This window comes from Anguilla rostrata, chromosome 12 (assembly GCF_018555375.3).
Source record: "Anguilla rostrata isolate EN2019 chromosome 12, ASM1855537v3, whole genome shotgun sequence".
Lineage (NCBI taxonomy): Eukaryota > Metazoa > Chordata > Actinopteri > Anguilliformes > Anguillidae > Anguilla > Anguilla rostrata.
In genome coordinates, this window is record NC_057944.1 from 17,832,206 (window position 1) to 17,859,229 (window position 27,024).

The 27,024-nt window shown below is 38.9% G+C and overlaps 3 protein-coding genes across 3 annotated transcripts; all 3 read left to right on the forward strand.

Moving 5' to 3' along the window:
* The first annotated feature begins 1,452 nt into the window (after positions 1 to 1,452).
* On the forward strand, positions 1,453 to 7,650 carry LOC135236659 (extracellular calcium-sensing receptor-like). Its single transcript, XM_064303145.1, has 6 exons — positions 1,453 to 1,739; positions 2,033 to 2,324; positions 3,370 to 4,164; positions 4,263 to 4,490; positions 6,300 to 6,423; positions 6,547 to 7,650. Exons 1-6 carry the CDS (start codon positions 1,483 to 1,485, stop codon positions 7,458 to 7,460), a joined length of 2,610 nt encoding a protein of 869 aa, XP_064159215.1. The 5' UTR covers positions 1,453 to 1,482; the 3' UTR covers positions 7,461 to 7,650.
* Positions 7,651 to 15,360: 7,710 nt separating this feature from the next.
* LOC135236599 (extracellular calcium-sensing receptor-like) lies at positions 15,361 to 20,415 on the forward strand. The gene is made up of 6 exons (XM_064303067.1): positions 15,361 to 15,559; positions 15,720 to 16,011; positions 16,412 to 17,206; positions 17,305 to 17,532; positions 17,917 to 18,040; positions 18,160 to 20,415. The coding sequence occupies exons 1-6, from the start codon at positions 15,492 to 15,494 to the stop codon at positions 19,071 to 19,073; spliced, it is 2,421 nt and encodes an 806-aa protein (XP_064159137.1). The 5' UTR covers positions 15,361 to 15,491; the 3' UTR covers positions 19,074 to 20,415.
* A 2,360-nt stretch (positions 20,416 to 22,775) lies between these two features.
* On the forward strand, positions 22,776 to 26,981 carry LOC135236595 (extracellular calcium-sensing receptor-like). Its single transcript, XM_064303061.1, has 6 exons — positions 22,776 to 23,034; positions 23,275 to 23,566; positions 23,988 to 24,782; positions 24,881 to 25,108; positions 25,464 to 25,587; positions 25,707 to 26,981. The coding sequence occupies exons 1-6, from the start codon at positions 22,781 to 22,783 to the stop codon at positions 26,618 to 26,620; spliced, it is 2,607 nt and encodes an 868-aa protein (XP_064159131.1). The 5' UTR covers positions 22,776 to 22,780; the 3' UTR covers positions 26,621 to 26,981.
* Positions 26,982 to 27,024: the final 43 nt, after the last annotated feature.

Genomic DNA, 27,024 nt, shown 5'->3' on the forward strand with positions numbered 1-27,024 from the left:
CCTGGGCTGATCAGCTAATGCAGCCCAGGTGCGTATGCTCTCTCCACCAGCCAGCACAACCGAGACCAATCCGCCTCTCCGGTGGACCGAATGAGACACACCTCCAAACCAAGAATTCAGCCGAAGACCAATTCAGTTTATGCTGAGACCGCTCCCTCCCAGGTTTCAGCACCAAATGTCATACACCAGCATGACACCCCTGGGAGGGAGATATGGCAGGTGCCAGAGAACACCATTGGTTGCCACATGGAGAGAGAGAGAGCGTACCCACACAAACACAAAATGAAATAAACTGACACCATCACCCTTCCCCTTCACAGGTTCCAGGAAAAAACAATAAACTGAAACAACAAGCTAAAATAACAAAGACAAAAAAAGTAAAACTGTGCAACCGCTTTTCTGTGTGCCGCCCGTAGCTGTCTCGCTTCCCAGCCGGCTCCAACTCCTCCAGCATCCCAGCTGGGATTCTTCTTTGGTCTTCCCTTTTCCTGTTTCCTGGCCTATACAGCTCCACCATAGCCTCCCCTCCATGTCAGGTTGAGCTCTAGTTCCCCATCTTCCAGAGCAACCACTGAATTATGACAAATGACCACTTGTTTGAACCTAGCCTCTCCACCAACCAAATCAATCACAATTTGGCAGCATCTGGAGCTGGGAGATACTGATTTCAAATCCTACTCTTTAGATGTCAGGATCTCTGAGTCATCTGTAAACACGCCTCATTCCTGTCTTAGAACCACACATACTGGTCTCTGCCCTTCCTTCTTAAGTTTATCAAATAAATCTACAGTATATCTACATCTGGCCAGAATCATCGAAAGGGGCCTGATTTCTCCTTTCTCCTGATTACTCTTTACATTACATTGGATTACAGGCATGGTGACTCTCTCTCTCTCTCTCTCTATATATATATATATATATATATATATATAAATTTCATGCGCCAGGGGCGTATGCTCTTCCGCTGTGAGACATGCTCTCGGGACCGAATGAGATCAAAGAATTCAGCCGAGACCATCAGTTATGCTGATATTTGGCCTGTCTTGTAATACTTGAGGGACAGGGGAAAGTTGTAACCCCCAATGCCCCCTCCCCCTCCCCATGCCCTTGAATGAGACTGTAAATAGTTCATATACTGCATGTCACATCCATCGATAACTACGTCATGGATACATTTCTAATTTTGTCATGCCCACTTCTGAAACTTTGTATGTAAAACACAAATAATTCATTACAAATTATTTGCTGAAAAATAGTGGAAAAAATTAGAAACAATATTAATAATGCCTTGAAGACAGGATGGCTCAAAGACAGCACAATCTTTCACCCAAAATCCAGTAGTTAACTTGAAAAGAGTTCATATATCCTCAGAATTGTGTTTATATTTGGTATAACTTCACTGCCAATATAACCCCCCACCTTCCTTATCCTGGGACTCAGGCATGCCTCTGAGAATCATAAATTGATGGAGAATTTAAGTGGATGTATTTAAACCTGGTACACAGCAGTGCTGGATCTGAGATGTGCAGTGGGATGGCACTGCAGATCATTCTGCTGGCACTAACAGTCCTCTGGGCTGCAGCACAGACTCCACCATGCAGAATACTGGGGAGGGCAGCCAAGCCCAGCTTCTATCAACATGGAGACATCAACATCGGCGGGGTCTTCTCCCTGCATTATATTCCTTTGGACATGACCATCGAATTTAATGCCAAACCAGAACCACTCAGATGCCCTCGGTGAGATTAACCTATAGGCGTTTGTATTGGTGGTAATTTAATGATATGTTTTATTATTCTAACAATCCTAGGAGTAATATTGTGAAAAATGTAAGCTATGGAATTTTCTATATATATATATATATATATATATATATATATATATATATATATATATATATATTGCCTGCTGGGTAAATACATGATGGATGCCTTTTCAAAGAGTGCGACATGACAGTGTGATGTTAAAATTGTTATTATTAGTATTAAAAGAATCATTAAAACAAATAATCTACATAATGTGTCATATCTAGAGTTGACTTCATAGAACTCCAGGCGGCCCAGACTATGATCTTCGCCATTGAAGAAATAAACAACAGAACTGACGTCCTCCCAGGAGTGTCTCTTGGATATAAAATATATGACAGCTGTGTCTCTGGAGCATATTCCATACAATCAGCCATGGCTCTGATGAATGGTTATGAGGAAACACTGACCGACACATCCTGCTCCACACCAGCCGTAGTGCAGGCCATCATTGGAGATTCCGGATCTACAAACACTATGGCAATTGCTGCAACAGTAGGATTATTTCAGATTCCAGTGGTGAGTTGTTTTATTCTTACAGTTACTGCAAAACAAGTAGCCATTCATTGACATTTAAAAGCTAAATTAGCATAAGAAGAACTTCTTATACCTCCTGTTCAGGGAGTTTTCTTTGTTGTGTGAATGTCAGGGAAAAATTGCAATAATGGAAAATATTTATGTTCAATGTTTCAAGGAAAAACATTTTTTAAAAGTCCTCTGACATTTCACATTTATTTTGGTGACTAAATGCTTCCAGCAATCACAAATGAACAGTCCCTGGGAGAGTATTCTTCTATGCTTCTGCTAGGTGTAATGTGATTGAAAAATTCATGTTCAAAACATAGATTGGCGACCTATCCAGGGTGTATTCCTGCCTCTTGCCCAATGCACGCTGGGATAGACTTCAGCACTCCCAGCGACACTGCTCAGGATAAGCGGGTATAGACAATGGATGGATGGATAACATTCAACTTGCAATTTAAAACTGATTAGCTCTCGTCACTTTTTTAACAAACTGAGTTTCTGCAGACATTTGCTGATTGTATTTGTAAAATAGATTACTGACATTATATGTGTCAGAAATGGCTTTTTTCTAATATGTTTACATTCATAAAATGTGGTGGAAATTGGGAACTGACATGCAACTTAGAAAATATGCCAGTGCCCATGAATAACACTATGGGGAGAACTAAATTGTGATGCAAAAAACTGACTTGCCACGGTGGGGATATACTATGAGATGTACTATTACAGCAGTAAAAGGCACACCCCTATTAAGAATAACAGATGCAACACTCATATTTAGACACAGAAATCTATACTCAAATGTTATAATCAAATATCAATATTAATAATTTATTAACTTTTTCAAAGGAACATCATACTGTGCATGTGAATTAATTGCTGTTTGACCACATACATGCACGTGCACACACGCACTGCATATACTCACTCATACATAATACATTTGCTTCATGATCTATAAAATGAGTATAGTATACATAGAATCATTGTCTGGTAACATCAAGGTTCTGGTAAATGTGCCCTTTTGTGTTGTTTTCAGATCAGTCATTTTGCAACATGTGCATGTCTGAGCAATAGAAAAAGGTTCTCCACATTCTTCAGAACCATTCCCAGTGACTATTATCAGAGCAGAGCACTGGCTCAGCTGGTGAAGCACTTCGGATGGACCTGGATAGGAGCAGTGAGAAGTGACAGTGACTATGGCAACAACGGGATGGCCACATTTATAAAAGCTGCTGAACAGGAAGGGATCTGCATTGAGTATTCAGAGAAATTTCACAGAACAGAACTGAAGAAATTACTGAAGGTTGTAGATGTTATCAAAAGAGGTACTGCAAAGGTAATTGTAGCCTTTCTTAGTGAGGGTGAAATGATCAAGTTACTGGAGCAGCTGACACTTCAGAATATTACAGGTCTCCAAATGGTTGGCAGTGAAAGCTGGATGACATCAAGCAGTTTAGTAACACCTACAACTTTCAGAATACTGGGAGGGTCTATTGGCTTTGCTGTTACCAAAGCCAAAATAAATGGCTTCAAAGAGTTTTTGTTGAAACTTCACCCATCTCAGTACCAAAATAATACTGTTGTCATTGACTTTTGGGAAAATGTGTTTCAATGTTCACTAACAAATGAAAACAACGTACCTCACATGAATCCCTGCACTGGATCTGAGAGCTTAATTGAACTGGAAAATGAATACACTGATGTATCAGAGCTGAGAATCTCCAGCAATGTTTACAAAGCAGTATATGCTGTTGCTCATTCTCTACATGGCTTATTGGCATGTACACCCCATCAAGGCTGCACAAGCAGTGTGAAAACAGAGCCCTGGCAGGTAAATAAATAAACCATTCTTACAAAGATAATCAAATACTCATTATGAACCAATCCAATCAAGTATTTATCCAAGCTTAAATATTTTTTTCCCAACAGGTAATTAAGGCTATGAAAAAAGTCAATTTCACTTTGGGAACTGGAGAGAAAGTCTCTTTTGACAGTAATGGAGATCCAGCGGCAAGATATGAGGTGGTGAACTGGCAGCTTGGTCCTGATGGTGCAGTAAAGTTCAAGGTGGTTGGCTACTACGATGCCTCGTTACCAGTTGGGCAGCAGTTTGTGATGAGCCCTGTTACTATGGTGTGGGCAGGCGGGCAAAAACAGGTAAGTGTTTATGCACTACATGAAAAGGTGGTCTGATGACAGCATACAGCTGTATACCTGTATGCAGCTATTAGCACTGATTGAGATAAATAATTAAATATGACAGTTCAGTTCAAACAGTTTAGCAGCATACATAAATAAAACTACAGCACGACAAAAATTGCACACATGTGAGGGAAGACTATAATGTTACTGTAGAAAGTTCAGAATGATCAACCTTACATGTGACAATAATCTGTATCCAGTATTTGTTGTTGTATACATGAAGCCCCTAAAGCAGTGGAAATCAACCTTGTCCCTGGAGATCTACCATCCTGTATTTTTTCATTTCAACCATAATTTGGAGTCACACCTGACTCTTGTAATTAGCAGCTCAGTGCAGATCTCTGTACAAGTAGCTACATTAATCACACAGAGAATAGGTACGTTTTTATTTAGCTAACAGGTAATTCACATCTGCAGTCCCTGGACAGGTTGGGTATAAAAAGTGGTATAGAATACAAGATGCACAATGAAATCACAAATTTACAATAAAAGCCCCACTCCCAGCAACATGCACACACAATGCAACCCTAAAGTCATGGAATCAAGGAATGCTACACTGGCCCCTTGTAGTTGACCTTGTAACCCTGCTCAGTTGCTCAGAAGAGAGTTGAACAAAGGACTTCAGGGGTGGAGGAGCAGCATCATGGATCATCTTAAATGCAAAACATCCGACTGCATAGTGAGGTTGTTACAGTTATATCTGGGAAGTATTATGACAGCGGTGATGTGATTTTTAATCAAAAAATTTGAGAGCTTGTTTGTAAAATGACTAGTGGTTTCAGTATTGTTTTGCTAGCCTGTAATCAGCATGACATACAGTAGGAAAAATGAGAGAAAACCATAGCATACAGAAATGTCTTGGATGCCTGAACTGGAAGAGTTCCTAATAAATTTAACGTTAGCTAAGTTATATTTCACTGTATGACCCATCTTTTTTATACTTCTTGCAACTAAAAGTAGGGATCCAGTATAATACCCAAATATTTGAACTCATGAATATATATATATATTTCTTGTCAATGTATGCAAATGTAAAGATAGTACTTGTAGGTGAAATGGATGGTCACTGTTTTTCCTACATTCAGAGTGAGACAGGAACCACTGAGTGTCTCTCCATCGCTTGTGGAGAATTTTTCAAAATGGCTCAATAATTGCTGTCTCACTCAAAATGTTCAATCTTCAATTATGAGGGTGAGTATGTGCACAAATAATATTATTATAATTACAATAATTATCAGCACTCTTATCAAGCACAACTTCAACCATGCAAAGGCTAGGGTGATGTAACAGTCAAATTCTAGCTGGTGCACATGCAGAAAAACCTCATGCTGTGCGGCCGTTGGAAACGTTCTAGAAAACATTGCCTCGGTAGATCAGTAGATAGCTAGCGAGATAGATAGACAGATAGATAGATATAGATCTGTCGAGTTCTCTCGATAGCTAACTAGCGACCTACATAGATTTAGCTAGCTAATACACAGCATTTACTTAGTCCTGTGTGTGACAGAGGAATGACCGATTGTAAGCTATATGTATTCATAAATAGTCTTACAAAGATCGTCATATTTAAAGTCAAGTTCTAAACAAACCACAAGCAACTGCTCCATGTTTACTGTTCCCCAGGAAATTATACTGTTACAGATCTCACTTAAAAAGGTTTAGGGGCTGCATATTTATTACGAACTACTGCAAATAATTGTCATCTACTTACACGGCACATTGAACATGGGTGCTTTGAGTTGAGAGTTGAAACATGTTGTACAGAAATCCAGGTCAGCGTGCAGTGAGAGCTGTCCCCCAGGCACCCGGAAGGCTGTGCAGAGAGGAAGGCCTGTCTGCTGCTATGACTGTGTGCCCTGCGCTGAGGGAGAAATCAGCAATACCACAGGTAGTCAATTCTAACCAGCCTACAGACAACATTTCCTAGTTGCACTTTTTTGTTGTATATGCTAATTTTACTGTACAGCCATAGCTGTAAGAGAGTTCTACTAATTATATTATTTCTTTACAGATTCTAATAACTGTATTCAGTGTACAGAAGAATACTGGTCTAATGCTAAAAGAGATCAATGTGTTTTAAAGGCTGTCGAATTTCTGTCATTTCATGAAATTATGGGAATCGTGCTTGCTCTTTTTTCTATATTTGGAGCATGTGTTACTGCATTTGTGGCTGTATGGTTCTATATAAAGAAGGACACACCCATTGTGAAAGCCAACAACTCAGAGCTGAGCTTCCTGCTGCTCTTTTCATTGAAACTGTGTTTCCTTTGCTCTCTTACCTTCATCGGCCGGCCCTCTGAGTGGTCCTGTATGTTGCGCCACACTGCGTTTGGGATCACCTTTGTCCTCTGCATCTCTTGTGTTCTGGGAAAAACAATAGTGGTGTTAATGGCCTTCAGGGCTACACTTCCAGGCAGTAATGTCATGAAGTGGTTTGGGCCTCCCCAGCAGAGACTGAGTGTTCTTGCTTTCACTCTCATACAGGTCCTTATTTGTGTGCTTTGGTTGACAATATTCCCTCCTTTCCCCAACAAGAACATGAAGCACTACAAAGAAAAGATCATTCTAGAATGTGATGTAGGATCAGCACTGGGGTTCTGGGCTGTGCTGGGTTATATTGGGCTCCTCTCTATGTTGTGTTTTGTTTTAGCTTTTCTGGCTCGTAAGCTGCCTGACAACTTCAATGAAGCCAAATTCATCACATTCAGCATGCTCATATTCTGTGCAGTCTGGATCACCTTTATACCAGCTTATGTCAGTTCACCTGGAAAGTTAACTGTAGCTGTGGAGATATTTGCAATTTTAGCATCTAGTTTTGGCTTGCTATTCTGTATCTTTCTTCCAAAATGTTATATAATATTATTCAGACCTGAACAAAATACAAGAAAGCATATAATGGGTAAAACAGATGTGAAATCCATCTAACATGGTTGTGTACTTATTGTGCGTCGCTTTGGATAAAAACGCCTGCCAAATAAATGTAATGTAACTGTAATGCTTGTAGATTTCTTGTTAGTTGCAGCATTTTGCCCAGAGTTAAAGGCTATCTGGTGACATACCATAAATTTTAAAATACAAATGTACAGGAAATAAAATACTTATCAAGTAACATTAATCATGCTTTGGTATGTTTACATCTGCCGATTGACCTAGTTGCAGCATTGAGAAACAACATTAGTGGTAAATAGTAATATTAAAATATTCTCCAAACGTCACAATAGCTTAACAAATTAGTACATGGGGAGACATTGGAAAAAAAAACATCTACTGTGCCTAGATTTTCTTGAGCAAAAAATGTTTGACTTCATATTTTGGCTGTATTGTTATCATTAACTTAGTGATATTAGGTGGCTCAAACACTTATCCTGGAGCCAAGCACACTGCCACTAATGAGCAACGTCTCTCAACAAGACCTGGAAGTACTTAGTTGAAATAAATACGAGTGGAAAAAAGTGTACATTGAAATAAGTGTAGGAATGAATTAAAGAGCCAATGTGCAAAGAGTCCTTCAGAAATAAAAACACCATGAAATAAAATAGACAAATAACTAATATTTATTCATTTAATTACTTATTTCATTATATATTTAATACATTTTTCATTTATTTATTTCATAATGTATTGCATTGCGTATGTATTTGTATAATTATATATTTAATTAATTTTTATTTTAAGTTCACTGTCAGTCCTTCTCCTTACAGGCTATGCAAAAATCATGAACAAAATATAGTGCCCCCGGGGCCATAGTGCAATACATAAAAACAGAAAATTAAACAAGCAATAAAAACAAAGCAATAAAAACAGAACGTACAACAATAAGAGCAGCAAACTTAAAAAAAAAAACTTCACTTAAGATGAAGTGTAAAACAGCAGAGTGTCCGACTGTTATAGTGCTGAAGTGCTTATGTAAGTCTAAAACTATCAGGTAGGACAGTTCAGGAGACCAACAGCCTGCGGAAAAAAGCTGTTTATTAATTGTATTAATTACATTTATTTAATTAATTGAAATTAATTGAATTTTAATTTATTTAATTATTAATTTATATCATTGCTTATTTATTCATTTAATGATCAGTTTATTTCATTTAGTCACATTTGGTCTTCCATACATCAGCAGCACCGCTCGATTTCCGACCCATGATGTTGTGAAATACAGTCCAGCCTTCACATCATACCGGACATGGAACTCCAGCTAGCAGCTAGTGAGCTGAAAGTTATAAAGGAAGTGGACAACCTTCAAGAAGCTACAAATCTACTTAAACATACTCCACAGTCCACCTTCAGCGAACAGAATCACTCAGCTGTAATGTTCAAGTGAAATTACTATGAAATATGTCAATGTTTAATTTTCTATACAAGTTGCAGTGTGAGACATAGTCTTCTTAGCCTCATAATGAAACACATACACACACACAGGCACACAAACTGATATGACAGGTTGTAATTTGCAACGAAGGCAGAATAGTTAGCGACCTGAAGCGTCTGGTTCTCTGTTGTATTTCTGCACACACACAAACAGTAGGCAGCTAGTGCTGCGATATAAAGTTAGTTAGGCATCACAAAAGCTGTGGGTTTGCAGGTTATTAAAAAAAAGCTAGCTAGCACTAAAAACTGGAGCATACACATCCCCGTGATGGCAGCTAAGTTATTTTTAAAAAATAGTTAGCAAGCACTGAAAATTCTAGCTTGGAAAAGAGAATTCAGTTAGAGAACTCTGCCCACTCCAGTGTCTACAACCTGCACTCGGGCCATACCCGGCAGGGGGCCGTGAAATGAGTGTAAGTGTAATTCAGATTTTATTTATTTAATTTATTTAACCATTATTTAACCAGGAAAACCCCATTGAGATTGAAATATATTTTGCAAGGGGGACCTGACATGAAACACAAAGTTACCCAACAAGACTTACACCTAACAAAATGTACAAACATCAAATGTGGAATGAGACAGAGGTGTAACAATAATTAAAAGTAGAGAAGAGGTTAAAAGCAGGAGCATACTTCAGTCACAGAGTCATAAATTGCATGTTTAAAGTCCACAATTAAAATTAATTTGTCAAGTTTAAAATTATTTTGCAGATGGTTCCAGCTGTAAGGTACAAAATATCTGAAACCCATCTTATCGAATTCAGTAGAGGGACGAGGGACTTTAAAGAGTATCACGTCCCTAGAGCGGAGGTGATAACTATGTGTATTTCTAATTAGCAGACTGCTGAGGTAGGAAGGGAGTAGACCAATTATTATTATTTTGTAGATGAATATGTACCAGTGGATCAATCTGCGCAGATGTAAAGAAGTTAACCCAGACCATTCATATAGGAGACAATGATGGGTTAAAAATTTTGCACCTGTAATGAAATGTAAAGCGTTATGGTAAACCATATCCAAGGCATGTAAAGCAGAAGAGGAAGCATGCATATAAAGTACATCTCCATAATCTAAAACAGGTTTTAAAAAAGTAGCTGTAAGGAGTCTCCTCTAAATTTTGTAACTAAAACAAAATTTATTCCTAAAATAATACCCCAACTTTGTTTTCTGTTTCTTAATTAATTTATCGATATGCAATTTAAAACTAAGCTTATCATCAAGCCAGATTCCAAGGTAGTTATAGCAAGAAACTCCTTCAATACACTTGCCATCAACAGTGATGATTTTCAATTCAGCCAAGGATCGGGAATGAGTCCTTGAAATCGCTAGACATTTAGTTTTGTCTGCATTAAGAACCAGCTGCAGATCCTAAAGTGCCGACTGAATATAATTAAAAGCATTCTGAAGTATTTGGAAAGCTTGAACAAGGGTGGGGGCACAGCAATAAAGAATCGTATCATCAGCATATAAATGGATATTACAATCAGAGTTGGTTAAAACATGTGAAAGGTTATTAATATAAATACTAAATAATACAGGACCCAGGAGAGAGCCTTGAGGGACTCCTTTAGTCACTTCCAAAATGGAGGACTTATGGCCATCCACAAATACACATTGGGTTCTATTGGAAAGATAATTTGAAAACCAATTAAACTGCATTAGACCCAAAACCAATGTCATTTAATCTACCAATTAAGATGGAGTGGTCAACTGTATCAAAAGCCTTAGAAAGGTCAAGAGGGAAGCACAGTATTGTTTATTGTCAAGGGACTATGGACTTGGACTATGTCATTGATTACTATAGAGGCTGCAGTGATTGTACTATGACCAGACCTGAAACCAGATTGCATATTACTAAGTATATTGTTATCATGTAAGAACTGCTTGATCTGAGAATTTACCAGGGATTCAAATATTTTTGCCAGCATAGAGAGTTCTGAAATGGGACGATAACTGTTGAGGTCAGAGGGATCACCACTTTTAAACAAGGGGAGCACATAGGCTGCTTTCCAATCATTGGGAAAATTGTGTTAAAAGAGGCAAATTAAAGATGTGGGTGAGGGGCTCTGCAATAAGAGGAGCAGCAAGCTTTAGAAGCCTTGGGACTAATAGATTAGGATCAACTGATTTTCTAGGATCTATCTTCCTTAATGCTTCAAGAACATGAGCAGAAGGAATTTGGTGAAAAGCAAAAGGCTCAGTTCCAGCTGAAGACAGTGAAACTTTAGGCTTAATAATTCCTGGTGACCCCATACTTTGATGGTTAAAAATATGGCCCGTATATATAAAATGTTTGTTAAAAAGATTGACAATATCAACCTTATTTGTTACTGGCTGAATATCCAGGGAGGGAGAGAAGTAGAGGCATTTGCAGCAGTTAATGACTTGATGGTCTTCCAGAATTTGGCAGATTTATTTTGATTATTAGTAAGAGCGCTCATATAAAAATCTGCTTTACATTTCCTAGCCAGAGCAGTGCATTGAACCGAAAATGGGACCAGTCAGCTTGAGAGTCTGACTGTCTAGCTTTGTCCCAAGCAGTATTTCTCTGATGAAACATATCTAAAATATCAGAGGAAAGCCAGGGGTTCTCTCCCTTTCACCTTTGTTTTTAACGGGGCATTTGTTTGTAACTGCTTGAAAGTGTGTTTTAAAATAATCCCAAGCAGTATGAACGTCAGGAATGAAATCAATTAAATGTGTACGGGTAAATCACGAAGAAATGCCTGTTCGCAAAAGTTCTTAAAATTTCTTTTAAAAATAAAGCGGGGTTTAGTTTTAGCTATTTTCGTACTCCTGACACATGCTATGACAATTGTCACAGACGTCATTTGGGAATACAGAAGCTGCCTGGTATTTCTGAGGTGTGTTTGTAAGAATAAATTCAATAAGTAGGCCTAGATTTATCAGGTGATTTCTTATTGGGTTGTGTAGGAAAACTCACAAGTTGAGAGATTAAGAGTGTTACAAATGCATTTGAAAGGGTCAGAAACAGGAGTTCACCAATCCCAATTTAAATTCCCCATTAAAACAAACGCCTTGTCATTAAACTCAGCCAATTGATTTCAAAAGGACGCAATAGTGTCTCTTGAAGCTGAAGGAGTCTTATAACAGCCTAACACAGTGAAATGAGAATCATTAGTTAAATTAATTTTAACAGCAAGAAACTCGAACTGCTTCAGAATCGACAGAATCACCACGGAATTAAATTTATATTTTACATATATAGAAAGTCCTCCTCCCTTTTTGGGTCTGCCTGATCAAAAGATATTATAACCATCTATGGTAATAACCCCGTCAGGGATTGACTTGTTGAGCCACAATTCAGACAGGACTATTACGTCGGGATCAGCAGTATGGACCCAGACATTTATAAGATCCAGTTTAGGAATGAGACTTCTCACATTCATGTGCAAAAGACCAATACCATTTCTTAACTTAAAATCAGCAGGTGTGGTAAAACCAAGACCGGTGGCAGGTCCAGGGTTAGGCTTAATATTCCCAGAAATTAAAAGTAAAAGAACAATTAGAAGCCTTGATCATGAAACCCTAGCACCAGGCAAATCATTAGACACACCAGGACTGGGAATGGATTCGGGCCATACAACAAAAGATTGTAAAATCACAAAATTTTGGAGGTACAACAGAAAGAGGCAGTCATGCATACCATGTTCAAGACTCAAGATAATTTGCGAGGGACAGTGTTAGATAAATGCTGAATGCTGATAAGAAATTTTAGAGTTTACACATGTTTAATTTACATTTATTTTAGCAACATATCCTAACCAGCTAGAGCCAGAAAGGAGGTGAACCAGAAGACCAAGTCCACTGACCAAACTACATTACTGCACCATGATTGAGCACATTCAAGGTATATAAACACTTAAGGCCTGTCCGACAGCTGTGTGGAGTTCTTCTACTGCCCGCAGGATTCCTGATGGTAGAGTTAGTTTTTGAATGTCATAAAGGGTTTCAGTGCAGCAAGGAGTGAGCGCGAATGGCGACCGATTGAAATGCAGCGCCACGGAGAACTTCAATCTAAGTTAGATAAGCTCTTCGGTTTTCACTCATAAAACAACCATGTACTCACCGTACCGCTTGACACAGGTAAAGTGTCGCGATTGTTTTGTTTTCACAGCTTGTGTTTGTTGCCGCGCGTCCGTACCGTTTGCAGGTTCCCTCCTCGGTTGTATTTTAATAGTTTCTTTACTTGCTCTGCAGCCCACCGGACAAGCAGTGCAGTCAGTCACTCTGCAGACCACCAGCGATGCGTCAACTAGGAGGACAATTAGGCTCACAGTGTAACGGTACGGGTGCTGGGACCCAGGCGCGGAGTGGAAAAAAAACACGAAACCCAAAAGGGAGAAAATTAACAAAGACTTTACTTACAGAAAGGAAGGCAAAGAAACAGGGAACAGAAAAGGGCACGAAGGGCAAAAACAAACTCAAAAAATATCTAAATAAAACAGAAAACAAGAGGAACTCACAAACATGGGCAGGGCAGAACACAGGCAGGTAGAGGACAAGGGCAGGTCAAACAGAGCACAAGGGCAGGTCAAACAAAACACAGGTAGGTATAATCGGTTTTCAAACAGAATTCAGGAACAAACACAAGAAGGCAGGTACATGAAAGTCAGGAAACAAACACAAGGAACCAGCACCTGAGTCAAGGGAACAGAGAACTTAAATAGACAGGGGTAACAAGACACAGGTGAACTCAAAAAGCAATCAAACCAAAAGGAGGGGATAAGACACAGGTGGGAACAATGATGGGATAACGAGACAATGAAACAATCATACAATTAACAGGGGGGGAGCAGGACACAAAACAGAAGTGCCGCCATCTGGCGGCCGAACAAGGGAAACACAGACAGGAAAACAGGACCATGACACACAGTCAAAAGCAATCTGGTAACTTACCATAAATATTAAAATACAAAATGTACAGGAAATAAAATACTTAAAAAATAAAAACAATCATGCTTTGGTATGTTTACATCTGCCAATTTACTTACTATATTTCCTCATTTGCTAACAGCCAACAAAAGCCCATTCTTGTTTATGATCTCACAGAAAGGGATTGGCATTGCATAAGTGATAAGAAAAGTTTATTAGCTTGAGTTAAGTTTATCTAAAAATAAAACAATAGAAATCAAAATATAAGAATTAAAAAGAGGTGCAGCTAGCACTAACACTAGGCAGCTAGATATTGTTTACCAGCTTGGGAAACTAAATAGTACCGGCGAGTGTCAAGTCTGATAGCCACAATGCAATTAATATTGACAAAAGTGAAACAAAAAAGGGAGGGGATGTGACTGGAATCTTCAGAATGCTAGCACTGGAGCTGATCGGTTAGATATTATTCAGGAAATGTAGTAGTATTGCTGGATCGACATTGACAGTTTATAGATGAGGGCTAGTTTGTAATAGCACAACCAATAATGTGCCATTGCTGGCCTTCACCCACCGTGTTCACTAAAACACCAACCAGGTCATATTTAGAGGGTACAAATAAAGTACTCATAATAAGACATAACAACCTTTGTTGTTCAAAATTATCATAAGATTCTGCTCTGGAAAAAAAATGAATAAAACTGCAGAATAATAACGTTTTCCACAAAAGGGAATATGTCACTTTGACATCGTGTCTTTAAAAAAGGACCAGTACTTAAGTTAATAATTCTTACAACAAAATTGATGTTAATAATATGGTTAACAACAAAATAAATGACATATAAATAAAATTAAAAAATAAATAAATAAATAAACATAACACAAAGAAATACATGTTAAAGCTGATTGTAAGATCTCCAACACTAAAATACATTAGACTGTTCAATTATGTAGGTATGAACAAATTCAACGAAAAGTGCAATTAATAGTACCTTTTTCACACAAATGCTAATTATTTATTCATTTTTGCTTTTTTATTTATACTAAATGCATTAAATATTACATTTGTTGCCAAATATTGCATTAATAATCTAAATCCGTTTAAAAATGCAGCGTTATCATAATTTGGGCCAATGCTCAGTGATTAAATGTAATTGTTTGTGCTGACTTTCCATAACAGTTATCATTTATTTAATTCTACGTAAATACTAAATAATAATTTAACAAAAAAAGGCCCTCTTAGTCATAGATTCTGAGTCATATCTTCAAAGTATGTGTATTTGTGTGTGTGTGACAAGCACAGGGTACTTCAAAATATTTGTCCATTCGCTTAGTTTTAAAAGGCAACACTTCATAATAATTAAAATGAAAAGAGTTGACAATGATTGCAGTGTTTCTTGGAAATGTAGTTTTCTGTTGCCTTTGTTGATTCGTAATTTGCTCCGCCCCAACCTGTGTTTCATGGATAAGCCTTTGAGAATCACAGATCGATGGAGAATTAAAACTGCTGTATTTAAACCTGGTACACAGCAGTGCTGGATGTGATATGTGCAGTGGGATGGCACTGCAGATCATTCTGCTGGCACTAACAGTCCTCTGGGCTGCAGCACAGACTCCACCATGCAGATTACTGGGGAGGGCAGCCAAGCCCAGCTTTTATCAACATGGAGACATCAACATCGGCGGAGTCTTCACCATGCACCAAATTCCCTGGGAAATAACCTTCAAATTTGACACCAAACCTGAGCACCTGAAGTGTTCACGGTGAGAATAATTATTAATTAACACGTAGTTACTCAGCGTATTAGTGGTTATTTGACAATAAGGTTTTGTAGTTATTCAACCTATGGTAATAGTTACAGCAAAAATACTTAATAGGATACAAGGATAATATTCAAGTAATAATAAATTGTGTAATTTCTAGAGTTATTTTGAGAGAATTCCGGTTGGCCCAGACCATGATCTTTGCCACTGAAGAAATAAACAACAGAACTGACCTCCTCCCAGGTGTATCTCTTGGATATAAGATACACGATTCCTGTGTCTCTCCAATATTCGCTACAAGAGCAGCCATGACTATGATGAACGGTTATGAGGATACATTGTCTGACACATCATGCTCCACACCAGCAGTAGTGCCGGCCATTATCGGGACATCCATTTCTACTGATGCCATTGCTATCGCAGGAACTGTTGGATTATTTCAGATTCCACTGGTAAGAGTTCCTTTACTCCTTTGTATATACTTTCAAACAGTTATTAGTTTGAATAGTCATGTCAAGTGGGTATAGGTCCCCTAAGTAGGGCTTTTCTATTGTGAAAATGTAATGGTATAAAACAATGATTGTGGGAAATGTGAAAACAATGTTCAACTATAATGATACAATGACAAACATAGTTGTCCCATTGGCTTATAACAAGTGATCATGCCAAACACAAAACAGAATTATAATGGATTTGAACTGAAGAGTCCCGAAAATGTTATCCTGATGATTTTGCTAACTGTTTTCTGGTTAAAAATGCAGTTTTGTTTCCAGTGTCAATTATATGATATCCAGTCTTTCTCTTGCATTCATTGTGGTTATGTTTTCATATAGTTTATATTAACATTTTCAGATCAGTCACTTTGCAACATGTGCATGTCTGAGTAATAGAAAAAGGTTCCCCACATTCTTCAGAACCATTCCCAGTGACTACTACCAGAGCAGAGCACTGGCTCAGCTGGTGAAACACTTTGGCTGGACCTGGATAGGAGCAGTAAGAGGTGATGATGACTACGGCAACAACGGAATGGCAACATTCATAAAAGCTGCTGAACAGGAAGGGATCTGCATTGAGTATTCAGAGACATTTCGCTTAACAGAACCAGATACATTACTGAAGGTTGTGGATGTTATCAAAAGAGGTTCTGCACGGGTAATTGTAGCATTTCTTGGTGAGATTCGAATGATCAAATTATTAGAGCAGCTGACCTTTCAGAATATTACTGGTTTTCAAATGGTTGGCAGTGAAGGCTGGATAACATCAAGCAGTATAGCATCACCAAGCAGTTTCAGAACACTGGGAGGATCTATTGGCTTTGCTATCACCCAAGGCAAAATAAATGGCTTGCAAGAATTTCTAATAAAACTTCATCCATCCAAGTACCCAAATAACACTGATGTTACAGACTTTTGGGAAGCTGCTTTTCAGTGTAACCTCAGAAATGGAGACAAAAAGCCACACGTTACCTCCTGCACTGGATCTGAGAGCTTGATTGAAATGGAAAATGCATACACTGATGCATCAGAGCTGAGAATATCCAACAATGTCTACAAAGCAGTATACGCTGTTGCTCAATCTCTACATGACCTGCTGGCATGTACACCTCATCAAGGCTGCACAAACAGCGTGAATACACAGCCCTGGCAGGTAACTCAATCAGCCCGTCTTACATAGTTATTAAAACCTCCATTATGAACAAAGCCAAGGAAGCATTTCTCTTGGCTAAAATCCTTGTTTCTCTATAGGTACTAAGGGCTCTGAAAAACGTCAATTTTACATTGGGAACTGGAGAAAAAGTCTCTTTTGACAGTAATGGGGATCCAGTAGCCAGATATGAGGTGGTGAACTGGCAGCTTGGTACTGACGGTGCAGTAAAGTTCAGAGTGGTCGGCTACTATGATGATTCTTTACCGTCTGGGCAGCAGTTTGTGATGAGACCTGCTAGTATGGTTTGGGCAGGTGGGCAAAAAGAGGTAAGCGTTTATGCACAACATGAAACGGTGGTCTGATAACAGCACAGATACCTGTATTCATCTTTCTGCGTTGAATAAGTTAAAGCATTAGGTAATAGCTAAGAGTCCAACTCACTAAATAGAAGAAACAGCATAATGGCCTGTCCCTTCAAAATGTTTTTCTCTTACCAGACTGTAAAATGCTTAGCGGCATATATAAATATAACCATAACAGAAAAAGAAATCACACACGTATGAAGGATGACTGTACTGTGAAAAGTAATATTACAATATTACAAGTAATTATTAACTTAATTATTAGTATTATTATAAAGTATTTACACATCATATTGTCCTTTGGTGCTTTGAGTTTAAGAATTGAAACATCTTGCACATCATGCACAGAAACCCAGGTCAGTGTGCAGTGAGAGCTGTCCCCCAGGCACCCGGAAGGCTGTGCAGAGAGGAAGGCATGTCTGCTGCTATGATTGTGTGCCCTGCGCTGAGGGAGAAATCAGCAATGTCACAGGTAGTTAACTCTAACGAGACTATGGAGAACATTTCTAAGTTGCACTTTTTATTGTGTTGCATTTTACTATACAGCCATAGCTGTAAGAGGGTTCTAACAATTATATTATTTCCTTACAGATTCTAATGACTGTATTCAGTGTACGGAAGAATACTGGCCTAATGCTAAAAGAGATCGATGTGTTTCAAAGGTTGTCGAATTTCTGTCATTTCACGAAATTATGGGAATCGTGCTTGTTATTTTTTCCATAGTTGGAGCATGTGTAACTGTACTTGTGGCTGTGCTGTTCTTTATACAGAAGGACACACCCATTGTGAAAGCCAACAACTCAGAGCTGAGCTTCCTGTTGCTTTTTTCAGTGAAACTGTGTTTCCTTTGCTCTCTTACCTTCATCGGCCGGCCCTCTGAGTGGTCCTGTATGTTACGCCACACTGCGTTTGGGATCACCTTTGTCCTCTGCATCTCGTGTGTTTTGGGGAAAACAATAGTGGTGTTAATGGCCTTCAGGGCTACACTTCCAGGCAGTAATGTCATGAAGTGGTTTGGGCCTCTGCAGCAGAGACTGAGTGTTCTTGCTTTCACTCTCATACAGGTCCTTATTTGTGTGCTTTGGTTAACAATATCCCCTCCTTTCCCCAACAAGAACATGAAGCACTACAAAGAAAAGATCATTCTAGAATGTGATGTAGGATCAGCAGTGGGGTTCTGGGCTGTGCTGGGTTATATTGGACTCCTCTCTATATTGTGCTTTGTTTTAGCTTTTCTGGCTCGTAAGCTGCCTGACAAGTTCAATGAAGCCAAGTACATCACATTCAGCATGCTCATATTCTGTGCAGTCTGGATCACCTTCATACCAGCTTACGTCAGCTCACCTGGAAAGTTCACTGTAGCTGTGGAAATATTTGCAATTTTAGCATCTAGTTTTGGCTTGCTGTTCTGTATCTTTCTTCCAAAATGTTATATAATTGTATTCAGACCTGAGCAAAATACTAGAAAACATATAATGGGTAAAACAGATGTGATATCTCAGTGATTGCCCGCACTATTTTATACCCAAGAGAACTGTATAGGATACTGGACAATAGAGTCATCTGTCAAATAAGAATGCAATGTCTTAAAGTAATAATCTTGAAGATTTTCATTAAAATAAATGTCTGTTTAGTCACTATCTATCGCTGAATTAGGTAACACAATGGTGATTGAGCGTATTGTTATATTAATTTATATCATTATTATTATTATAATTTATGATTGAAGAACTGGGTGTCTGTGGCGACATTCCCGGAAAAAACTCAGAAAATCAGAAGCGGCGCATAGTTAGTGACGCGTTTTCCATCACCCATCAGTGGTTGGTCCGCCAGAGAGGGTAGGTGGACGCAACAGGCTCGCTCTTCAACTCACTTGTGTGTGAGCGGCGCACGGTGTCTGCTAGCCTTACAATAACAGAGAAGGGGGGCGGGTTATGGAACCCTAATAAGTTTTTGTGTAACATGAGAGGTCATATTATTTGTTGATGTAGATTTCCTACTACATTTGATAACAATGTAACGTTACTAAATTACATAGCTATTTGCACAGCTAACGCTAGCTACCGGACCATGTCAAGAAAGGCAACATTAGTTTAGACAACGTTGCACACAGCATCCATCTCTCATATCAGGTAACGTTGCGTTATCTAGCTAGCTAATGTAATTAACACAATCTAATTCTAGCTAACGCTACCGACCGGTACCGACCTCGCAAATTGTCTCTTGAATGCAATGCTACCTTGTTGTAACGTAGCAATGCAGCTAACTAAAAAGTCAGTTCAGATCAATGATTCGCAACAAGACTGGATGAAACTTGCAAAATTCCAAGACGTCTGATTGTAAACGTTCTAAAACTGCACTTGGCGATTTGACAAGGTGGGTCTTTTGAGACCCCAGGCAACGGCTTCAGACGCTCTGCAACGAACCAGTTCACACCGCTGCAATTTTCTCTGCAACATTCTAAAAATGTTTCGTCTCGTTGCGAATCATTGATCTAAACTGGCCACGTTACCGTTGTTTACATTGGTATCAAATTCATCAATATATTGATCAGAATAAAGCCGGGGTATAGGTGGAGCAGAACCGGGTCTGATTTCTGTGTAAAGATGTCAAGCCGGAGAAAACTAAATAAAAGAATACAGCAGTATGGATTAGGGTTGTTATTATTTTATTATGCTTCCTCATATGTTCCTTCAACCTTGATGCCCTTTTTTGATGAAATCTCCTTTGTTTTATTCTTTTTGTTCTGATTGCTAATTTAACACCCAGCTCAGCTTTATTCTCGAACAGTTTAGCTAACAAAACCAGAAACACCAGGGTTAACATTTTGCAAGGCAGTTGTTTCAAAAATATTACACAACAGTCATTCACAAAAAAGACTTTTTGTGATTGTACGAGCCACAGAGAATCCCACGAATTCTTCTCTGCAGTGTAAAGACATTCATACCGGGCAAAAGGTGGATAAAGAACGTTTGTGGAAATCGATCATCACTAATTCTACCCTAGGTCTGCTACAGCATTTTAACCCGGCTCAGCAGTGTAAAGACAGTTTAAGTTAACCTAATGTTAGACAATGAATAAGTATGTACATAACGTTACTTTTATAACAACCATTTTTTATTCAGTAAATAATAAGGGTTATAGATGGCGTGGCCGAGGTGCCAACTGACTGACGTTACACAGGCGACACTGGTTGGATCCGGCTGGATCTATGGGAAGTGAGGTCCAAAAACACACCTGCAATTACCGCTTCTCGCCATTGGTACCGCCATAGAGAACGAAACAGAAATCTTCGAGATTGTAACTTTAATTTACATGAGGTTAACAAGTTATATATTTGAAAGTAATGTTCCTGAATCCATTTTCACTAAAAGAACTTCACCAAACTTGGGGCTCACTTATTTTTAACATTACAACTTGTTCATTGAATTGTGGAAAAAACACAATTAATTCATCACATAATTTGTAGTGAAATGACACGTTCTTGCACCAAATACTGATACAATTAAAATGTTTAAGGAATATACCATGAGAATCTGTCGATTCTTATAAGCCGCTTTAAATCACAGCCTTATAAAATGTTTCAGAACATCAGCGTTTAAGGGTCACATGTGAATACTCCTGTCACACGCCAGCGTGACACCCCTGGGAGGGAGATGCGGCAGTGCCGGGGAACACCGTTGGTTGCCGCATGGAGAGAGAGAGCCCGCACCCACACAAACATGAAATAAAATAAGTGCCATCTTCACCATTCCCCCTCACGGGTTCCAGGCAAAAACAATTAACTAAAACAACAAGCTAAAATAACAAAGACACAAGAAAGTAAAACTACGCAACCGCTTTTCTGTGTGCCACCCGCAGCTGTCCCGAACCACACAAACTGGGTCCATGCGCCTTCCTTCTTATGTTTATCAAATAAATCTACAGTATATCTACATCTTGCCACACCCATCGAGGCACAACCGGCCCAACTAAAGGTGGCCTGATTTTGCCCTACTCCTGATTATTTCTTCACATTAAATTAGATTACAGGCATTTAGCACTCTTATCCAGAGCAACTTACACAGCTTATTTATTTTTAATTTTTTTACATAGCATTTACATTGCATCCATGTATACAGCTGGATATATACTGATGTGATGCAGGTTAGGTACCTTGCTCACACTGCAACTGTGACGTTTAGGTTACAAGACCAGTTCCTTACTCATTATACTACACTATCCGTCTCTCTCCTATAAATTCACAAAACTCAGCCAGAAGACTGTTCTCAGGAAGAGAAGGGTCTTATCCATTTATCTTACCCCTTGAAATCAGGGCCAGCTTTATTTGTTATAGTGGATCAGTGGATCCTCAGTTTTTCCATCCATCTATCCATCCATTATCTACACCCGCTTATCCTGAGCAGGGTCGCGGGGGGTACTGGAGCCTATCCCAGCATGCATTGGGCGATTGGCAGGAATACACCCAAGACAGGCCGCCAATCTACCGCAGGGCACACATATATATATATCTTGTGGCTCACTTATTTTCAACATTACAACTTGTTCATTGAATTGTGGAAAAAACACAATTAATTCATCACATAATTTGCAGTGAAATGACACATTCTTGCACCAAATACTGATACATTTAAAATGTTTAAGGAATATACCATGACAATCTGTCGTTTCTTATAAGCCGCTTTAATTCACAGCCTTATAAAATGTTTATATATACATATATATATATCATTATTTTTCTCAGCATCATGGCATTGATAGGAGGGGGGAGCGTTCTTTGGCCTGTCTTGTAATACTTGGGGGACTGGGTGAGGGTTGTAACCCACCAATGCCCCCCCACCCATGCCCTTGAATGAGACTGTAAATGAGTTCATATACTGCATGTCACATCCATCCATAACAAGGCTACGTCATAGATATATTTCAAATATTGTCATGCCCACTTTTGAAACTTTGAACGTAAAACACAAATAATTCATTATAAATTCTTTGCTGAACAATTTGGAACAATATTAATAGTGCCTTGAAGACAGGATGGCTCAAAAACAGCACAATCTTTCCCCAAAAACCAATCATTAAATTGAAAAGACTTCATATATCCTCAGAATTGTGTTTTCATTTGGTATGACTTCACTGCCAATATAACCCCCCACCTTCCTTATCCTGGGACCCAGTCATGCCTTTGAGAATCATAAATCGATAGAGAATTGAAATGGCTGTATTTAAACCTGGTACACAGCAGTGCTGGAGCAGCAGTGGGATGGCGCTGCAGATCATTCTGCTGGCACTAACAGTCCTCTGGGCTGCAGCACAGACTCCACCATGCAGATTACTGGGGAGGGCAGCCAAGCCCAGCTTTTATCAACATGGAGACATCAACATCGGCGGCGTTTTCGCCTTCCACCAAATTCCCGGGGAAATAAGCAACAAATTTGACACCAAACCTGAGCACCTGAAGTGTTCACGGTGAGATTAATAATGAATTAACATGTAGCTACTCAGCGTATTAGTGGTTATTTGACGATAAGGTTTTGTGGTAATTCAAACTATGGTAATATCAATTAAATTTCTTACAGAAAAAATACTTAATAGGATACAAGGATAATATTCAAGTAATGTGTAAAACTCTAATCTACTAAACAGTCTTTGTAAATTACCCTCCACATGCTTAGCCTGTCAAGCAATAATAAAGTGTGTAATTTCTAGAGTAATTTTGAGAGAATTCCGGTTGGCCCAGACCATGATCTTTGCCACTGAAGAAATAAACAACAGAACTGACCTCCTCCCAGGTGTATCTCTTGGATATAAGATACACGATTCCTGTGTCTCTCCAATATCCGCTACAAGAGCAGCCATGGCTATGATGAATGATTATGAGGATACATTGTCTGACACATCATGCTCCACACCAGCAGTAGTGCCGGCCATTATCGGGACATCCACTTCTACTGATGCCATTGCAATCGCAGGAACTGTTGGATTATTTCAGATTCCACTGGTAAGATTTCCTTTACTCCTTTGTATATACTTTCAAAAAGTTATTAATTCACTGATATGTACTGTAAGTGAAATGAGAATAGTCATGTCAAGTGGGTATAGGTCCCCTAAGTAGGGCTTTTCTATTGTGAAAATGTAATGGTATAAAACAATGATTGTGGAAAATGTGAAAACAATGTTCAACTATAATGATACAATGACAAACATAGTTGTCCCATTGGCTTATAACAAGTGATCATGCCAAACACAAAACAGAATTATAATGGATTTGAACTGAAGAGTCCCGAAAATGTTATCCTGATGATTTTGCTAACTGTTTTCTGGTTAAAAATGCAGTTTTGTTTCCAGTGTCAATTATACGATACCCATATCTTGCATTCATTATGGTTATGTTTTCATATAGTTTATATTAACATTTTCAGATCAGTCACTTTTCAACATGTGCATGTCTGAGCAACAGAAAAGTATTCCCCACATTCTTCAGAACCATTCCCAGTGACTACTACCAGAGCAGAGCACTGGCTCAGCTGGTGAAACACTTTGGCTGGACCTGGATAGGAGCAGTAAGAGGTGATGATGACTACGGCAACAACGGAATGGCAACATTCATAAAAGCTGCTGAACAGGAAGGGATCTGCATTGAGTATTCAGAGAAATTTCGCTTAACAGAACCAGATAAATTACTTAAGGTTGTGGATGTTATCAAAAGAGGTTCTGCAAAGGTAATTGTAGCATTTCTTGGTGAGAATCGAATGATCAAATTATTGGAGCAGCTGACCATTCAGAATATTACTGGTTTTCAAATGGTTGGCAGTGAAGGCTGGATAACATCAAGCAGTATAGCATCACCAAGCAGTTTCAGAACACTGGGAGGATCTATTGGCTTTGCTATCACCCAAGGCAAAATAAATGGCTTGCAAGAATTTATATTAAAACTTCATCCATCCAAGTACCCTAATAACACTGATGTTACAGACTTTTGGGAAGCTGCTTTTCAGTGTAACCTCGGAAATGGAGACAAAAAGCCAAACGTTACCCCCTGCACTGGATCTGAGAGCTTGATTGAAATGGAAAATGCATACACTGATGCATCAGAGCTGAGAATATCCAACAATGTTTACAAAGCAGTATACGCTGTTGCTCATTCTCTACATGACCTGCTGGCATGTACACCCCATCAAGGCTGCACAAACAGTGTGAATACAGAGCCCTGGCAGGTAACTCAATCAGCCCGTCTTACATAGTTATTAAAACCTCCATTATGAACAAAGCCAAGGAAGCATTTCTCTTGGCTAAAATCCTTGTTTCTCTATAGGTACTAAGGGCTCTGAAAAACGTCAATTTTACATTGGGAACTGGAGAAAAGGTCTCTTTTGACAGTAATGGGGATCCAGTAGCCAGATATGAGGTGGTGAATTGGCAGCTTGGTCCTGACGGTGCAGTAAAGTTCAGAGTGGTCGGCGACTATGATGATTCTTTACCGTCTGGGCAGCAGTTTGTGATGAGACCTGTTAGTATGGTTTGGGCAGGTGGGCAAAAAGAGGTAAGTGTTTATGCACAACATGAAACGGTGGTCTGATTACAGCACAGATACCTGTATTCATCTTTCTGCGTTGAATAAGTTAAAGCAAAATGTAATAGCTAAGAGTCCAACTCACTAAATAGATGAAACAGCATAATGGCCTGTCCCTTCAAAATGTTTTTCTCTTACCAGACTGTAAAATGCTTAGCGGCATACATAAATAGAACCATAACAGAAAAAGAAATCACACACGTATGAGGGATGACTGTATTGTGAAAAGTAATATTACAAGTAATTATTATAAAGTATTTACACATCATATTGTCCTTTGGTGCTTTGAGTTTAAGAGTTGAAGCATCTTGTACATCATACACAGAAACCCAGGTCAGTGTGCAGTGAGAGCTGCCCCCCAGGCACCCGGAAGGCTGTGCAGAGAGGAAGGCATGTCTGCTGCTATGACTGTGTGCCCTGCGCTGAGGGAGAAATCAGCAATGTCACAGGTAGTTAACTCTAACGAGACTATGGAGAACATTTCTAAGTTGCACTTTTTATTGTATTGCATTTTACTGTACAGCCATAGCTGTAAGAGGGTTCTAACAATTATATTATTTCCTTACAGATTCTAATGACTGTATTCATTGTATGGAAGAATACTGGCCTAATGCTAAAAGAGATCGATGTGTTTCAAAGGTTGTCGAATTTCTGTCATTTCACGAAATTATGGGAATCGTGCTTGTTATTTTTTCCATATTTGGAGCATGTGTAACTGTACTTGTGGCTGTGCTGTTCTTTATAAAAAAGGACACACCCATTGTGAAAGCCAACAACTCAGAGCTGAGCTTCCTGCTGCTTTTTTCAGTGAAACTGTGTTTCCTTTGCTCTCTTACCTTCATCGGCCGGCCCTCTGAGTGGTCCTGTATGCTGCGCCACACTGCGTTTGGGATCACCTTTGTCCTCTGCATCTCCTGTGTTCTGGGGAAAACAATAGTGGTGTTAATGGCCTTCAGGGCTACACTTCCAGGCAGTAATGTCATGAAGTGGTTTGGGCCTCTGCAGCAGAGACTGAGTGTTCTTGCTTTCACTCTCATACAGGTCCTTATTTGTGTGCTTTGGTTAACAATATCCCCTCCATTCCCCAACAAGAACATGAAGCACTACAAAGAAAAGATCATTCTAGAATGTGATGTAGGATCAGCAGTGGGGTTCTGGGCTGTGCTGGGTTATATTGGGCTCCTCTCTATATTGTGCTTTGTTTTAGCTTTTCTAGCTCGTAAGCTCCCTGACAACTTCAATGAAGCCAAGTACATCACATTCAGCATGCTCATATTCTGTGCAGTCTGGATCACCTTCATACCAGCTTATGTCAGCTCACCTGGAAAGTTCACTGTAGCTGTGGAAATATTTGCAATTTTAGCATCTAGTTTTGGCTTGCTGTTCTGTATCTTTCTTCCAAAATGTTATATCATTTTATTCAGACCTGAGCAAAATACTAGAAAACATATAATGGGTAAAACAGATGTGAAATCTCAGTGATTGCCCGCACTATTTTATACCCAAGAGAACTGTATAGGATACTGGACAATAGAGTCATCTGTCAAATAAGAATGCAATGTCTTAACTTACATGAGGTTCACAAGAAATATATATTTGAAAGTAATGTTCCTGAATCCATTTTCACTAAAGGAACTTCACCAAACTTGTGGCTCACTTATTTTCAACATTACAACTTGTTCATTGAATTGTGGAAAAAACACAATTAATTCATCACATAATTTGCAGTGAAATGACACATTCTTGCACCAAATACTGATACAATTAAAATGTTTAAGGAATATACCATGACAATCTGTCGTTTCTTATAAGCCGCTTTAATTCACAGCCTTATAAAATGTTTCAGAACTTCAGCGTTTATGGGTCACGTGAATACTCCTGTCAGA

Excerpts from the sequence above, each read along its gene's own strand:
- LOC135236595 (XM_064303061.1), top strand. The coding sequence starts at position 22,781 with ATGGCTGTATTTAAACCTGGTACACAGCAGTGCTGGAGCAGCAGTGGG. Across the intron at positions 23,035-23,274 it reads GAGCACCTGAAGTGTTCACG|AGTAATTTTGAGAGAATTCC; the intron begins GTGAGATTAATA and ends TGTAATTTCTAG. Across the intron at positions 25,588-25,706 it reads AGAAATCAGCAATGTCACAG|ATTCTAATGACTGTATTCAT; the intron begins GTAGTTAACTCT and ends ATTTCCTTACAG.
- LOC135236659 (XM_064303145.1), top strand. The coding sequence starts at position 1,483 with ATGTATTTAAACCTGGTACACAGCAGTGCTGGATCTGAGATGTGCAGT. Across the intron at positions 4,165-4,262 it reads TGAAAACAGAGCCCTGGCAG|GTAATTAAGGCTATGAAAAA; the intron begins GTAAATAAATAA and ends TTTTCCCAACAG. Across the intron at positions 4,491-6,299 it reads GGGCAGGCGGGCAAAAACAG|AAATCCAGGTCAGCGTGCAG; the intron begins GTAAGTGTTTAT and ends CATGTTGTACAG.
- LOC135236599 (XM_064303067.1), top strand. The coding sequence starts at position 15,492 with ATGCACCAAATTCCCTGGGAAATAACCTTCAAATTTGACACCAAACCT. Across the intron at positions 17,207-17,304 it reads TGAATACACAGCCCTGGCAG|GTACTAAGGGCTCTGAAAAA; the intron begins GTAACTCAATCA and ends GTTTCTCTATAG. Across the intron at positions 17,533-17,916 it reads GGGCAGGTGGGCAAAAAGAG|AAACCCAGGTCAGTGTGCAG; the intron begins GTAAGCGTTTAT and ends CATCATGCACAG.